The following is a 16,329-nucleotide window of genomic DNA, read 5'->3' on the forward strand; positions in this document are numbered from 1 at the left end:
CTCAAAATCTGACAGATGTCAACATTATAGATATTAAATCTATGTGCCAAATTTTATCTAACTGTCTTTGTTTTGTAGTTAACGTGTTAAATTATAATCGAGCAGCGGGACAGACAGACTTCCTCTAAGCGGATTTTGCTCAAAATTTTCATGAAAATCTACAAATTTGGTATAAAAACCGTATGCCAAATTCCATCCATCTAGCTCAAAGCGTTTTTGAGTTATCTTTGTCTCAGGTAGACAAATGAGCATTTACCAAAAATATGTTTTTCGAACACAGAGAACGTCTACAACGTGGAGATTCGCCAAAATATCGTTTGAATTTTTTGACGATTATTATACTTTCTCTATACTACGTATACGAGAAATAAAAGAAAGATTTTAAAATATTTCTACTTTACAAAATAAGATAACTTATATATTCGGACAAAAATAAGTTTAATTCCAGAGTAAATCAACTGTGAGTAACCCAAATCAAACTGGGTATTATTGCAAGATCTTTAATAAACTCATTTTATGGTACGAAACACCGCCATAATACCTGAAAGACCCAAATGCATTATTCAGTGCTCATTTAACCATTAGGGGAATTAATGCAATTATTAAATGCAAGTCCCCTCGGAGCATTCCGACTCAAAGTGCTATCTTACCGTGGGCAATGTCACAAAGTTAAAGGTAATGCTATCTTCCCAGGATATCCCATGTGACAAATGGGAGGTTGTTAGTCTAGATTTAGCATTAGATATGTATATCTGCTAGCTAATTTCAGTTGTTTGAAGATACTTGGCTGTATTGATGATAAATTACTTTGATGTAGAATGAATTTTTGGTCTGTTCAAATAACAATGGTCTATCCTTCTAAGTGCCAGTTAATACTATAACTTAAAAGTAAAGAGCTCTAGATGCTTGAAATTTTGTATGTGATTTTGGGAATAAAATTGTTAGTACATGTCAAATTTTAAAATTAGGCGGTGGTCATGAAGATGATCGAATTTCATATTCGATTCTCTGCACTATATTGCGAAACTAAACACAAATTGCAAAGTTATATAATTCGAGAGAAAACATGTTCGCGCTGGTAAAAATATAGCATATAAAGTTTAAAAAGAGAAAATAATGTAACCATCAAAATTTCATCCTCGAGAGTTTAGCCCCATTTTCTTGAGAGTTGGTGACTTATAATACCTGAGTTCCGAAAATGCATTATTAGAATTTGACTCAGTATTAAAATAAAATTGGATTTCATGATAAGGATTTAAATATTGTTACATTTATGTAGCAGATTAATTAAAAAAATTATTGAACAGTGAAAAATTATATATATTTTAATTATTAATAAATTTAATTAAATGAATTAAATTTGCATTATTAAAAAATTATTTTTAGTGTTAAGTTGGTGTAAAAAGTATTTTTATACGAGGATAATTTCCTGAATATATTCTCTGAAAATACCAAAAACTTAATATTGAACTAATTTATTTTTTAATTAACCTTTTGACTTCGAAAAAATCAAAAAGCACATTTTCACAAAGCACATTTTGTGTAAATTGTAAAAACCAAGCCCTTTTAATTTGGACAAGCCAAATTTGTATTTTGTAAAATTTTTAGCATATTGTCATTGCTTAAAGTTACTGTGCGAAAGGTGCATAAACATAATTAAACATCGCCATAATATTTTAAGGCTGCAAAAAAAAAAAAAAAAAAAAATTCTTTCACGATAAACGGCTTTTATTTTAATATTAGTCGTCTTTGGCTACCAGTTGATTTCTTAATAATATTGGTTATATTTAATTTCTGTTAAATCCTTTATCCATGATTCCAATAAATTATTAGATATTTAATCTAAGAATATGTTACAAGTTGTCCGAATAATTATACTCATTGTATACATTAACCTTTCTAATGGAGTCTCATGACACCATAACGCTATTCAAAACGGAAATGTCCAATTCATCTGTCTTCTCACTTTCACGCTAATGTATCTTCATTTTTTATTCATCTTTTAAATTGCACAGATATTAAACAGAATACTTCTTTAATTTTCAACAAAAGAAAAAAAAATCACATGATAAATGATGGATGAAACAATGAAAACGGTTTGAATTTCAAATCATCTAGGGAAATAAAATAAGAAATATTTTTTTAAAAATTGTTAAATTCAGGAAAATTTTGTATTTTTATTAAATTAGTATCATCGAATACAATTTTTTTTTATATTTTGAAACAATGTAAAATTTCTTTTTTGTGCAATGAGATTTTTCAGAAATTATCTAGGAAAAAAAAAAACTCCAAAATTCCACTTTATTTTCAATTAATTAAAATTCTAAATAAATTTTTTTAATCTCTCCGAGTTACCCATTTTCACCTTCGAAGGTATGCATATATGCGCAAGATTAGGTAACTATATATAAAATAGCTTGGCGTGTAGAATGCGAACACAGACACACAAATATTAACTTTATAATTAATAGATACAAAGATAGTTTGATATAATGATAAAAACAGTTTGATATAATCGCTTACATGTATGAACACTCATAGAACTTATTAGAATAGTTTGAAACATTTTCATTTTGAACCTAATTTGTTTAATTATTGTAAAAAATCCAATGTTACTGTATGCAGACGATCAGAATAGAAAATACTATTTATCATTAGTATTTTTGATGTTTCCTTCTGGTTTAATAAGAAGAAAAAGCCTTCCGTGAAGATTTATACATTGATTGCACTTACCGTTTCTTCGTATAATAAATACTATTAATGTGGGAGCGAAAGCTTAAAAATTACATTAGTTCTGCCATGGGTAAAAACACTTGTTCAGTTTTGTTCATCTTCTTGACATTTTCCAGAATGTTTTATTCCATAAATGCACCACCCACTGACTAATTAACAAACAGATATTTAGAATTATTATTTTATTATTTATCTAGCAACCCGAACAATTCTAAAGCAAGCTTCAGCGAAAAAGTTTCACCAGTTTTTTTTTCTCGGAAAATAAAATCGTCTGCCTGTTCGTGCGAAAAAGCTTTTGTTCATCACGTGAACTTTTGGAACGGGTGGGTGTGATATCGTGGGATGGAGGGGGAAGGAACAGAAGTTAGTCTCATGGGATCGATTTTCTGACTACATGTTAGCTGAAACAAAATTCGCGTTATGTGAACTGCTTTATCGCCTTGGAGATCGATTTGTGTGATTTTTCGATGTCGTTTCATTTACTCAGTGCTGTTTCTCGCATGGTTAGGTTTTATTACGGATATAGGTCAAGGGGGGGGCAGGGTAGGAGAATGAATGCCACGAGCCAAATTACAGATCTGATACAGCGGATTAGCTCATAATATCTTTCTTTTGAACTTGGCATATTTTTATCGTCATTTGTGTGCTCCCTCAATTGCACTCAGGAAATCTGGAGCTTGTTCTTGGTACTATTTTGGCGCGAGGGCAATTGGTTTGTGACCAGCTCATCTCATTCGAGCTGGAGAATAGTTTCGGCGCGCGCGAAATTTATTTAGCGATCAAATTTCAGAAACATTTGGTAGAAATGGTGAGTAATTTTTTTTCTGTTTAATTTCTCTTGGGGGATATTATTTTTCCATACAAGAATATTTTATTGAAAAAAAATGAGAAGGAATATTTATTTTGTTAAGTAAGTTTTGTTATAAAACATGCGGAGAAAAATTTATTTTATACAGACATAATTTTTTTTCATAAATAGAAATAATAGTTTTAGCAAATTTTATAATAGAAAAAAAATCAAATTTAAAATCAATAATCTGAGGTTAATAAAATGAAACCTTGATTAATTGATTATCTAACCTTTTTATTTCAGTTATTTTCATTTTCAAAGAAAAAGGAATGAAAATTTTATTCAAATAAATGGGAAATAACAAATATGATATAAAATTTGAAATATCTTTTTTGTAAACGATAAACATAAGTTATATTTCTTACAATATGGTTTAATATACAGGAAATTTATATAAATTCTTAATCGTCTTTTCTTTTACTTGTAGGCAAGGTGCTGAATTTGAAATTCGTGTTGTTTTTCTTCTCTCTACTACGTTTATATTTTTTAAAGCCCCATGTTACAAATACGATACTTAAAAAGATTTCATAGACATACGTAGTTATCCTTGATCATAAATTTTCCCTACTTAATCAATTACTTATTACACACAAATGCTATTTCTCCCAGTACTTGGAAAAACTGTATGGTTTAATACAGGGGAATACATTTTTCAGTTTTAGAACGGAACCTTTTTTAAGTCATGGAAAATTCATAATTTTAATCAAAAATATATTCGCCGATTTTATTAATCTCCATAAAGACTTTTTCTGTGTTTTTATTATAGTATAGCGTATATGCATCTTTCTAAATAGACTATTTAGTAGATCTCCTTTATTTTTTACTTTATTTCTTGTAACTTCCTAATTTAACTGCTAGAGGAGCTGTAATCTGTTCTAATATAATCAAGATAGTCTCTATGCTATAGGTTACTTTCCAGGTGATACGAGATGCCAGTTGAATCTAAAGGTCTTAAAAGGACTTAACTGTTAACCTTGTATGTGTCTTCTCATTCTAGGAATTCAAAATTCTATAGCAATATTTCTAATTCCTCTAAAGATTTTAAATGTCCTCATAATCTGTTTTACTGGCTTTTCATTCCTTTATGGAGTGTTGCATTTCTGAAGCCTAAATAAAATGCAGCAGTTGCAAAAAAAATTGCAGGCTCATGTGTTGTAAATTGGTCCATCAATAGTCTAACCTAACTACAAACAAAACTCTGGCCACGACACACTCAATACCTCCCCAGTAACATTTTCTTCATTTTTATCAAGGGTTGGTTCCTACCTTTTGGTCTGGAATCCTGGGAATTTGCTCTACCTCTCTCCTGGTGGTCCTATTCATTAGTTCAAAATCAGTAGTAGATTCCTCTTAAGTCACTAACTATTTAATTTGAAAATTGAATGTTAATATAATAAAAAATCTATATTATTTTTTTCTTGTTGATTTTTTCCCTTCTTTCTATAAAAACAGTTTGAAGAGTTTTTAAAAATGTATTTAAAGAGTTGGAGCATGGCGAAAGAAGGAATTGTGATTGATTTCACGGATTTCTTTTCTTTTCTTTTTTTCCTACTACAGTACCACTGATTGTTCCAAATAATAGCACAAAACATCGATTTCTGATGTTTCCCGGATCAATGCATTTTGTAATAATAAAACCTAAATAAGCACATCTTTTTGTTACTTAAAATAAAGGATTTGATTCTTATTTCCAGCTGAAATGTTTGATGAAGTAAAATAAAATACTTACTATTAAACTTTTGAAATAAATATTAAAGCTGCTTTATAGAATAATAGATGTTTTTTGCCTTGTATTCACAATTTATTTTATATCTATCTAATAAAATAAAGTCACATGATATATGCCAGTGCTGATTTTTCATAGTCTTACTCTTTGTTGTGCTGTCACATTCGATTTCTTTTGATGGGAAAAACCAATTTCAAAATTAATGCGGCACGCGTATCACATGACAGCAGGAACAATTCTACTATTAAAAAAATCACATTTCTATGAAATTTCTAGATAGTATAGAGATTTTATTGATTAAAAAATGTTTGCTTACATTCATTTGAAAATTGAAAACGAATATAAAATGGAGTAAAATAGAAATTAGTATAAACATTATGCACATAAATGAATTATATCGATATAGAAAAATATATAGCCTAATTATTTTTGAAGTATTTTTGCAGTATTTTGATCTACGTAAATCAAGGAGCAAAATTCTACGTAATTAAACTTCTTATGATTTTTTCAAATTTTAATTATCTTGCAATAAAATAATAAGCAACAAATATTAAATTTTAAAATTTTATTTCTTATAAGTTTCAAAATCTTTTCTTAATTAGAAACAGAAAAGTATTGATGAAAATGAAGCTGAATTTATCAAGTAATCTCTGGAAAATTCTAGAGTATAAAAATTAATTAAAATTAGTTAAAGAATTTTGTTATGAACTTTTCCGAAATAGCTCCTTTCTAATTTCCGTATTATGACTGCAAAACTTCACCTTTGGCGATATTTTGGTTCCAAAATTGAATTTAGAAACGAACTGCCTACTGAAATGAAATATGTAACTTTGAACTTCAAGCTCAATCCACTCAAACAAACCATTCCAAAGTTGTACTCTTCGCATGGGTTTATTTTAGTTAACGCTTTCGTTCTGCGTTTCCCGGCGTGACTTTCCTTTTTAAACTAGGAAATGAACCGCTGAAGCAGACGACTTCAGGAGTTACTTCCGCCTCGAAACGCAGTTTTCAAGGTTTGATTACACACGTTCGCCCGTTTCCGGTTGCTGCAAAAGAGTCGGAATATTGTAAATGTAAATAAATTTGACGGATAATTCAAAAGTAGCAAATATTTTCGTCTAGAAAAACCATTGCCATGTCTTGGTTTCTAAGTCTACAAGAATGTTGGAATCCTTTGTATACTCCGATGAAACCTCAATACAGTGCCACTTTAGTAAGTTCAATTTTGAACATTTTAAAAACGATATTTTATTTTATTTAACATATTGCTTTTTTATTTTGATTAAAAATATTTAGTTCTTTTAATATCGTCTGTCCTTTTCTTTATGGTTCCTTTTCACTATTTCACTCTCTCTTTGGAGAGGGCGCCACATAGGGTGAAAATCACTGGAAAGTTGATATGCCTGCACTTGGTTTTTAACTTTGCAAGTCTTTAATCTGAGCTACCGAAATTTTTATTAATCCATGTAAAAATTGTTTAGCTGCTGTGTTAAAAGTTCAGAATTAATTTAAATTTATAAGCTGACTGAAAAATTGTTTACAATTAATTTTTTGTATTAATCTGTTGTACATCCAGTTTATAATATCCAGAACACAATGATTCTTATTCGATTGTCATATGATTCTTATCCAGATTATTCTTATTCAATTGTTTTCAAGATTATTTTAAGAATTTTTTTTTTTTGAATATGGTTTTTTGTTCATATTTGTACATTTCAATACATCGCTTGGTTTGATATTAAATTAATAAAATGAAAAACTGAATTTATGATATTAATTTCGGAATTTATCACAATAGTATATTAGTTTCTTATTATAAAAACCATTGCGGAAATTAATCAACAATTGAAGCATTTATAAAAATTATTTCAAATGAAGAAACATTTAATAGAAAGATTTAATGATGATATTAAATTGTATCTATTTCAAATAAGAGAATTTAATATTAAATATTCAATTGTAATTATCTATTTTATGTTTATAAGTAATTTAAAAGGAAATAGTTATAGAAAATTTATTCCAAACGATTTTAAAAGTAATAGAATAAAATGCTTCAATTGTTGATTAATTATGTTATTCTTTTCAATTTTGGATTTATGTTTATTCTTTTACTATTATAATATCATTTAATAAGAAACTTTGGGAAAGTACTTTAATTTTAAAAATTTTATATTTCGTAATATTCGTATATTTTAAATATTCGTAATTGGAATTGTTTTAATACTACATGAAACTATCTTTAAAAATACGCTTTATTTATCAAAAGCCGCGAGCAATTCATTAAATGCAGCATTTTCGTGGACAATATAAATAAAATTCTATTCTTTTAGACTGTTAGCATAATTGAGCTCTCAGAACTTACTTATCGGAATAAATTCGGAAACTGAATTTATTCGTCCATTGTTTAAACATAGAAATTTCATGCATGGTTTATTCTAATTTAATTAGGATCTGCATTCCTTTATTTGGGATGTTGGTGTTTTCACATTTGTCAGTAATGATGATACACATACTTCAGTTTAATTCCCGTTTAATTTAACACATTGAAATAGTCGACCTAGTTCCGTGGGTGTTTTTAAATTGAATACTTAGAAAATTAAATGGAAAAGCGTTTTAATCTGCACTTTCTAGTGTTAACTACGTAATTTTGTACTTCAAAAACTCATTCAAGATAATTAAATCATTGACATTCGAAAAGTTGCAAATAATTATATTGTTGAATAAATAGCTAAAACTTGAATTTTGAAGGAAAAATTTTATGATTGTGAAATTAAATGTTATAAAAAAAATTGGTTTTAAAATGTTTATGAGTAGACTACAAAATAACAAATAGTGAAGAATGTCTTTGGTATTTATTCAAAGTTTCTTTTAATTTTAATAATTGTATTTTAAGTAAGAAAATGTCAAAAGATTTCAAGATTAGTATGTAAAATAAATTTGCTTGGTGATTAGGGATTTAAAATTGTTTTCAGAATAGTATATCCAAGTCTATTTTCTTAATAAGGGAAACTTAGCAACTTATTCTAATGAAACTTAAACTAATACATATAAAGATGTTTTATTATGCGGAAGCCTTATGCTTTTAATTAAATAGAAAATTTCATAAAATTTTGTTCTGTGAAAATAGAAAAGTGCTTTTTTAAAATTTTTATTTTTGTAATAAATTAAACTTATAAAATAAAAGTTATGTCTTTTTTTATTTATGAGAAATAAATAAGACGATAAAGAGGAATGGAAAGTTTTGTGTAAATGACAAATATGCTTTATTAGTTTTTATATATAAGAATTCCACTTTAATCGTAACCCATCAGCTAACTTAATTTTCAAATTATTAGACAGTATGTAGTACTTCTAATTGGAAAATTGTTTTAAATGAAACGGAAATTTGCATTTTATGTTGTTTGATTTAGTTAATATAGTGTTGAAAAAATTACGAAGTTTAAATTTAAAAAATCCCCCAGTCCTACGAATCATATCTACTAAATTATTCTTGATACTCTAAATTTTAAATAAAAAAGTTCCACTATTCTGAGTTGAAAACAGACATACCTATAAAGTTATGAATTTTCTTATTTTAGATCAATACGAAGATGCCACGAAAAATAACACGCATTGGTTGGCGTATCTTCCTTGAAGGGACCATTAAAATGATCTAAAATAATAAATAGTAACCACGACTAGATTAATTTTAGTCTTAGAAGTATCGAACTGTTCAAGTATTTTAGTAAATATGAATCATAGGACTAAATTCAGTTCAGTTATATTAACGTTCCATTTTAAAGCAACACAAGGACCATTTTTAGACGGACCCTGTAATTCTGAACCGCCGTCAGATGACGAGGTCAACAACTGAGCTGTCACCCCCCTCCAAACTTCCGCACCAAACCAGCAGAATTACGTTTGGCTCCAACGGATTTAACATGCACTAAACCTGCTTACACGATGGTTCTTCGGTGGAAGTGGGTCTTCTCGAATCTGTATATAGGACTAAAGAATTGTTTAAAATTTAGTCTTTGCATTTTTTTAATTTTATATATATTTATTGACTCAAACAACATAAACGTATAATTTTTTAGGTTATTTAAAACAATTTTCCAACTGGAAGCATGCACATCTCTAATTCTTTAGAAATAACTAAGATCATTAAATTAGAGTAGACATCTCTTATATAACTTATTCAGAATTCTTTTTATATCTTTGCATATACGTAACATTTTCACTTGTTTAATTAATTTAACATATTCAAATATACAATTTAAGTGTATTCTAAAACTGAGCCAGTGTTCTATTCTTTAAAAGCTTGAATTTCGAAGCACCATATTGTGCAATTTAATTAACTGTTTACAGTGACAGCCTCAAAATTACAGCAAATGCTTGTCATTTGAAGTATGAATGGGATGCTAAACTGTCGTTTAATCTGCAAGCGGAAGAACAAAAGATTACACTTCACATATCCTTCCTGGCATTTGACGATGCAAGAGGAAGAATATAAATGGATCCTTAACAATGTTCTATATTTCAAAGGCGAAAAAATAACAACACAATACCTCCATGTTTTGTTTGGATTTTTATAGTTAATTAATAGCTTAACGTCACAAAACAGGAGGCAGTTCTGATTTTAAAACAAAATGTCAAACATTATCTCTATGGGCTCCTTTTCTTCTAATCCTACATGCTTAAACAAAGAACCGTAACAGACATTTCTTTTTGGGTCGCTAAGATCTCGAGTAGTAGCGATATTTCTATCAACGTGTCGATGAGTGCTTTCAACTTAAAAGATAAGCAGAGTTCATAATTCATCCGCTGAAAGAAATAACACTCATTTTTAGACAAAAGCCGATGTAGTTAGCTATTAATAATGAATGTCAAGTTTTGAAAAGGTTACATTTTTAAGGATGTTAATGCGATGTTGTTGAACTCACCGGATGCATTAAAAAGCCTCGTTTGTGACTTACCATTCAGCCTTTTGAACTCAATTGAATTGCAGCATTGTAATTAAATGATATTACAGACAAATGGCCTTCGTGTTCATCCGTGAAGCGTTAATAATTGAATATTTTTAATAAAATGTATTTTGTCAAAATAAAAGAAGATACTATTATGTATTTGAATGTATTTTGATCATTTTTGTCACTTTAAAAAGGCATTTATTGAAAAAAATTGGTACAATATATATCAGTTTCATTTTCCATCATTTTCTACAATTTTTACCCATTTTCGTCCAATAAGTCTTGCAATTGATTGTCTTCGAATTTTTTTGGTCCTCCAGGCCGTTCTTTGTTATTGACATCGAAATCACCACTCTTAAATCGTTGAAATCAAAAGCGACAATGAATGGGATATGACGGAGCAGCATCATCTTAAGTTTCTAAATGTGTCTTGGCAGCAAATTTGTGATGGGCTTCGGCAGCAAATTTTTTCAAATAAATAAAAAAAAAAAATGAATGTAGAAAATGAACTTTGGAGCGTTCCATGATTGGGGTGTTTCTATACATTGAATAAATCAATAATACTAAATGGAAAACGTTCAAAACGTTAACAATAAAGTAATGGTAAAACCCAAAACCATTGTCATTTAAATAGATACTTCGGCTATTTAACAATAGATGTCGCTGATTAAAATACATGCAATATTAAAAATTTATTTTCACAGTAAATATGCAGCATTCGGATTGGTTAAATGCGCTTGCACAAAAGTGATATTAATTGGAAAATATAATTTAACGAAATCGGTCAAGCTGTTGACGCTGGAGGTTCTGTCAAAGCTTTATTTTGCGATATCTCCTGAAAGGATATATCTCTGGTGGAGGGCAGGAAGCCGTTGATGAATTTTCTAATTGTAATGAACTTCTATCTGAAATAAAAATGAGAGAAATCAGTACAATGATTGGTGTTGGGGTTCTGTCTTGTTTTTTTTTTTTTTTGTTTTTTTTTTTTTTTTTATCATAGAGAATGCACAATGAAGTAATTTGGGATTTCTCATGAAAGTGAGGGGTAATTGAGGATCATTGATGATTTATTAAGATGCCATAAGCTTTCGTTTGAAATAAAAAGTGGCGACAAAAGTACAATAGTTGTGAGATCTAAATTTTCTTGCAGTTCCCCGGTCACATTAGTCATATTTAATAAAATATACGTAATACTCAAAAAATTAAAGAAAAGCTGCTCCATTCTTCAGCGTCTAGCACTGACTGAGTTGCAAAGCTTTGAATATCACTACTTTATACAATAATAAGGCATTTCAATGGCCACTTCGAGGAAGATATACCAGTCGCTTTCTCTAGGTGGCCTTTAATTTGGTTTAATATAAGAAAATTCGAAGCTTCGTAACTATAGTAATTTTGATTGTGAGAAAATTAACTTCTTTTCTTCTTTAAAAAGTTGGAGTGTCAAGAATACTTTACTAAATACGACAAAAAAAGTTAAGTTTTTCTTTCTTGTGCATTTTTATGCAATGCAGCTGCGTCTATACTTTGTTTGTCAGTAATTATATGTGATTAGTAATTTTAAAAAAAAGCTTTATATCAATATCTAAATCTTTGGCGAAGGAAAAAAATCGTCTGAGAATTCGTTTTTGATTTTTTTTTCTATTGAAAAACGTGAATCATAATTACTGCCCAGTTTTTGGGTGCGAAATTAGATGTTACATTTAGAACCCGAAAAGAAGTTTGTTTCGTCTTCGAAAATAGCATTTATAATATATCCCCCCCCCCCTGTTATTCTTCCCTCTTTTCTGACTTAATTTTTAAGAGAAGGACAGAAATATGCTAAAGTTTTTTTTTTTTTTGTTAACCTTTACTTTCTAGCAGAATGTTATTGCAGTAGAATAAACAACAAATGATGAAAGATAACAGCGTCTTTCAAATTGAATAAAAATAAAAACCTTTTCCTTAAATTTAAATTTTATTTGTTTTTAAACAAATTTAATTGCCTCCGATTACAAATTTATTGATTTTCATATGCTTCTAGCATACATAATTATCACTTCATGTAGAAAAATTATATGTATTTACTGATTGTTCATGAAAAAAATCCACCTTCATGTTTTATGAAAGCAACGGCCAATATGTATGAATAGTGGTTTTGGGCAATGGTATTAATTATGTGTATTGCATTCAAAATACTTTAAGGAAGTAGAATTTCATTTTTACCCTTTCATATTCAGTAAAAATTATTTCTTGCTAACTAATTATTGTCGACATTCCAACAGAATGAGTAATAATCTTCAGGCGATTAAACTGGTCAAGCGTGTTGTTTCAAAATAGATAAAATGACTTGAAGTCTGAAAAGTATATTCTTTTGCAGCTCCTTTTTTTAAGTGCATTGCTGGCTATTTATTTTGAAGTTTTTCCGAACTTCTCAATGCATGAAATGGAATTAAAACTTTAAACATTTGGACAATTTCTTATGTCAGTTATCTGAATTATTTTGCGGTAAGTTATGAATTTGTTTTTTGTTTTTTTCAGCCGTTTAAAAAAAAATCGTTATCTTATTGTTTTACCTTAGATGAAATATTAAAATAAAACTGATATTTTATTCTTACTTTTCTTAGGTCTGCAATAGAATTTATATATAGTTGATAACACATTTAATCTGCTCATTGACTTTTTATTAGGAATTAGCCAGCAGCTAAATAAATAGCTCCAGAAATATTGGTTGTATTTAATTTCTTTTAATGTATGTATTTAATTTCTATCTCTTATGCATAACTCGATGTTTATGCTTCCATCACTAAAGTATTTGGAAGAGTCAATTTATTTATTATTTTAACAAACTTATACTTGTTCTGTTTCATGAGTGCATGAACCTTCCTTACAGGATCAAATCTCATAATATCACAATGCCAGTAAAGACTTAACTTCATCGGTAATATCTTTCAAACTGTATGCTGTCACTTGCAGTAATGTTATACCGCTTCTTTTATTCACATGTTAACTATACAGTTGATAAATAGAATCTTCTTCTTTAGCTTTCACCAATGGAAGAAAATCAAACGATTAAATATTTGATTAAAAAATGGAAACGGTTTTATTTTTTTTTTCAATAATATATTGTTACAAATAATTTTTAAAAATATTTTTAAAACATTTTTAGAATTTATAAAAAATTGCGAGACGAATAAATTGCTATCATTAAAAAAAAAATTTGGAATTAAACAGTGTAAAATCTATTTTTGTGCTTTATTATTTTTGAAAAATTATTGAAGAAAAATGTCAAAATCTCGCTTAATTTTTAATTAATTAAAATTTTTAAGAAATTCTCTAAGTTCCACATACCCATGTTACAGAGTATATTTCTGCCAAATTTGAGAGCTCTAAGTCAAACATTTTTGTCACACATACCCATGATCCATTATTATTAATAGACATACACAAAATAAAAGCTCTTTACGCTTCATCTTCACATATCAAATCTGCCTCAGAAGCACGAATTATTTATTTAATAATAGCATTTTTTTTAAAAAAAACTCGTAGTTTATCACAAAAATTTGTTATTTATATTTACTTTTTGAATTAAGTTTATGACGTTTGTTAAGTAACAGTTTAAACAGATCTGTTTTATATACTTTGTTGAATTTACACCTGTTCAAGACTCTTGACCGTTGAGTCATTTCGTAGTGATTTGTAGCTATTTCCTCGGGGATAAAAGTTTTGAATTCCTTTCATTTAGCTTTCGTAATAAATAATAGTATAATGAATGCATAATTTTCAAATAGAGACACTTCATTAATCTATCGTTTTTAACCTCTTATATTCCTGGATTTAGAACATTTACAATTAGAAAAAAAATCCTTTTATTTATTATATAGATATACAAAATGTCTGCCTGGCCAGAAAAGTCCAATCACATAAATCACTGATCAAAAGACGAGAATCATTTTTTCAACAGTAAAAAAAATTGGACTAAACATAAATAATAGGATTATTTTATTGAATTTACATAAATCCTAATCAATAATCATTAACCATACCACAGTTATAATTAACATTCATTATAGTTATAAACATACTATATTAGTTATACATTATAGTTATAAACATACTATATAGTTATACATTATAGTTATAAACATACTATATAGTTATACATTATAGTTATAAACATACTATATAGTTATACATTATAGTTATAAACATACTATATTAGTTATACATTATAGTTATAAACATACTATATTAGTTATACATTATAGTTATAAACATACTATATAGTTATACATTATAGTTATAAACATACTATATAGTTATAAACATACTATATAGTTATACATTATAGTTATAAACATACTATATAGTTATAAACATACTATATTAGTTATACATTATAGTTATAAACATACTATATTAGTTATACATTATAGTTATAAACATACTATATTAGTTATACATTATAGTTATAAACATACTATATAGTTATAAACATACTATATTAGTTATACATTATAGTTATAAACATACTATATTAGTTATACATTATAGTTATAAACATACTATATAGTTATAAACATACTATATTAGTTATACATTATAGTTATAAACATACTATATTAGTTATACATTATAGTTATAAACATACTATATAGTTATACATTATAGTTATAAACATACTATATAGTTATACATTATAGTTATAAACATACCACAGTTATAGTTAACATTTATGATGGTTTGCAAATCCAGTAAGCACAAAAATGTCCAAGATTCTTGTTGCCAAATATCAAACATGAAATGAAACTAATTTAAAGTATTGTCCTTCTCACAGTGCAACGTCTTATCAGAAATCAGGCAGTTGATGAGACCCTAAGGCAGTTGATCCTATACTTTGCAACTGCAGATTCTCGAAGGAAGAATGAAAAACAACAGTTATGATTTTAAAAGCTTTCCAGGTATGCTCAATATAATTCAGGCCTTCAAATCTCTATCTGAGTCCATTAGTAAATATCTTGATATTCACTTTTTATTGGTCAGGTGAATTTTGTGAACAATGTGGCTCTTGTTCTGTAAAACACTCATGGACTGAAAATTTAAGTATAGGTTGTTAAGTTTAGTTTCTCTACATTTTGATTTTTAAGTTTCTCTTACTAATACATGAATTGTTGTGAAAAATCTTTGTAATATTTGTAGAAAAGTATCGGAAAACTTGTGCACATAAATTTTAAAATAACATGCGCTTTTTGTGAAGTTATTATTAAATTAAAATTGAATTTTTACAAACCACGAATGGCATTTTAATTAATTAAATTAAAATTTTCATATTTGTTATGAAAATATAAATTGAATAAGTCTCGAAATCTGAAAGGATGAAAAAATAATACATCTGATATTTATCTGATTTTGCCGTTAAAAACATTTATGAATTTCAATTTCAAAACAAAACAGGAAATATCCTATTATCAATTTTAGCAAACGATTTTTTTGCAAACGAATGTCATATTAATTTAAGAAGAAATATGAATTTATTGAAAAATAATAATAATGTGTGCTCGGAAACTTTCGAGATCCAACATTATTCTATAAACTAAGAATTTTAAATTATCGTTTGGCAAATAGTTCCAAGGTAAAGGCTTATTATTACAATAATTCCAGATATTGAAAAGTACGAAACCGAATCGTTTTAAATCGAATGGAAAGTATAAACATTTCAATATCGTCCAATTAAATATTCAAAATAACTATTATGTGTTCTATGTTCATGCTTAACCTCTTAGTAACTGGTCGGTAATGCAATTATTATTTTTTTTTTATTCCAAACTTTGATTTCGTTTCTTGTTTGGAGCATTAAACAAATTTGTCCATTGTTTGTTATAATTTGATTATGGTGTATTCAATAACGAGAAAAAAATAACTAATAAAAATTTCGAACATTTCACCGGTAGTATTGATTTAAAATTATGATCTTTTTTGTCCCATGGATTTCAAATTTTTATTGATAACAATTATTGTATAAATATTTATTGTTAAGAGAATACTTTCGGATATAGTTTTTTTATGATTTTTATAACCTTATTAAATTTAGTAAT

The 16,329-nt window shown here is 27.7% G+C and overlaps 1 protein-coding gene across 3 annotated transcripts in view; it reads left to right on the forward strand.

Annotated features, from left to right (window-relative positions):
• The window catches only part of LOC129968542 (dual specificity tyrosine-phosphorylation-regulated kinase 4-like), a 144,618-nt gene that overhangs the window by 29,807 nt on the left and 98,482 nt on the right, over positions 1–16,329 (forward strand). The window contains exon 1 of one of the 3 annotated variants that reach the window (XM_056082542.1): positions 3,511–3,541. The exons of 1 other annotated variant lie outside the window; for it this stretch is intronic. In XM_056082542.1, coding sequence (XP_055938517.1) covers positions 3,539–3,541 — 3 coding nt within the window. In that variant the 5' untranslated portion in view covers positions 3,511–3,538. Of the gene's footprint in view, positions 1–3,510; positions 3,542–6,410; positions 6,523–16,329 lie in introns of those variants that run through there. One more of the 3 variants, XM_056082538.1, reaches the window with a different exon arrangement.

The sequence above is a fragment of the Argiope bruennichi genome, chromosome 5 (genome assembly GCF_947563725.1).
Source record: "Argiope bruennichi chromosome 5, qqArgBrue1.1, whole genome shotgun sequence".
In the NCBI taxonomy this organism is placed as follows: Eukaryota; Metazoa; Arthropoda; class Arachnida; order Araneae; family Araneidae; genus Argiope; species Argiope bruennichi.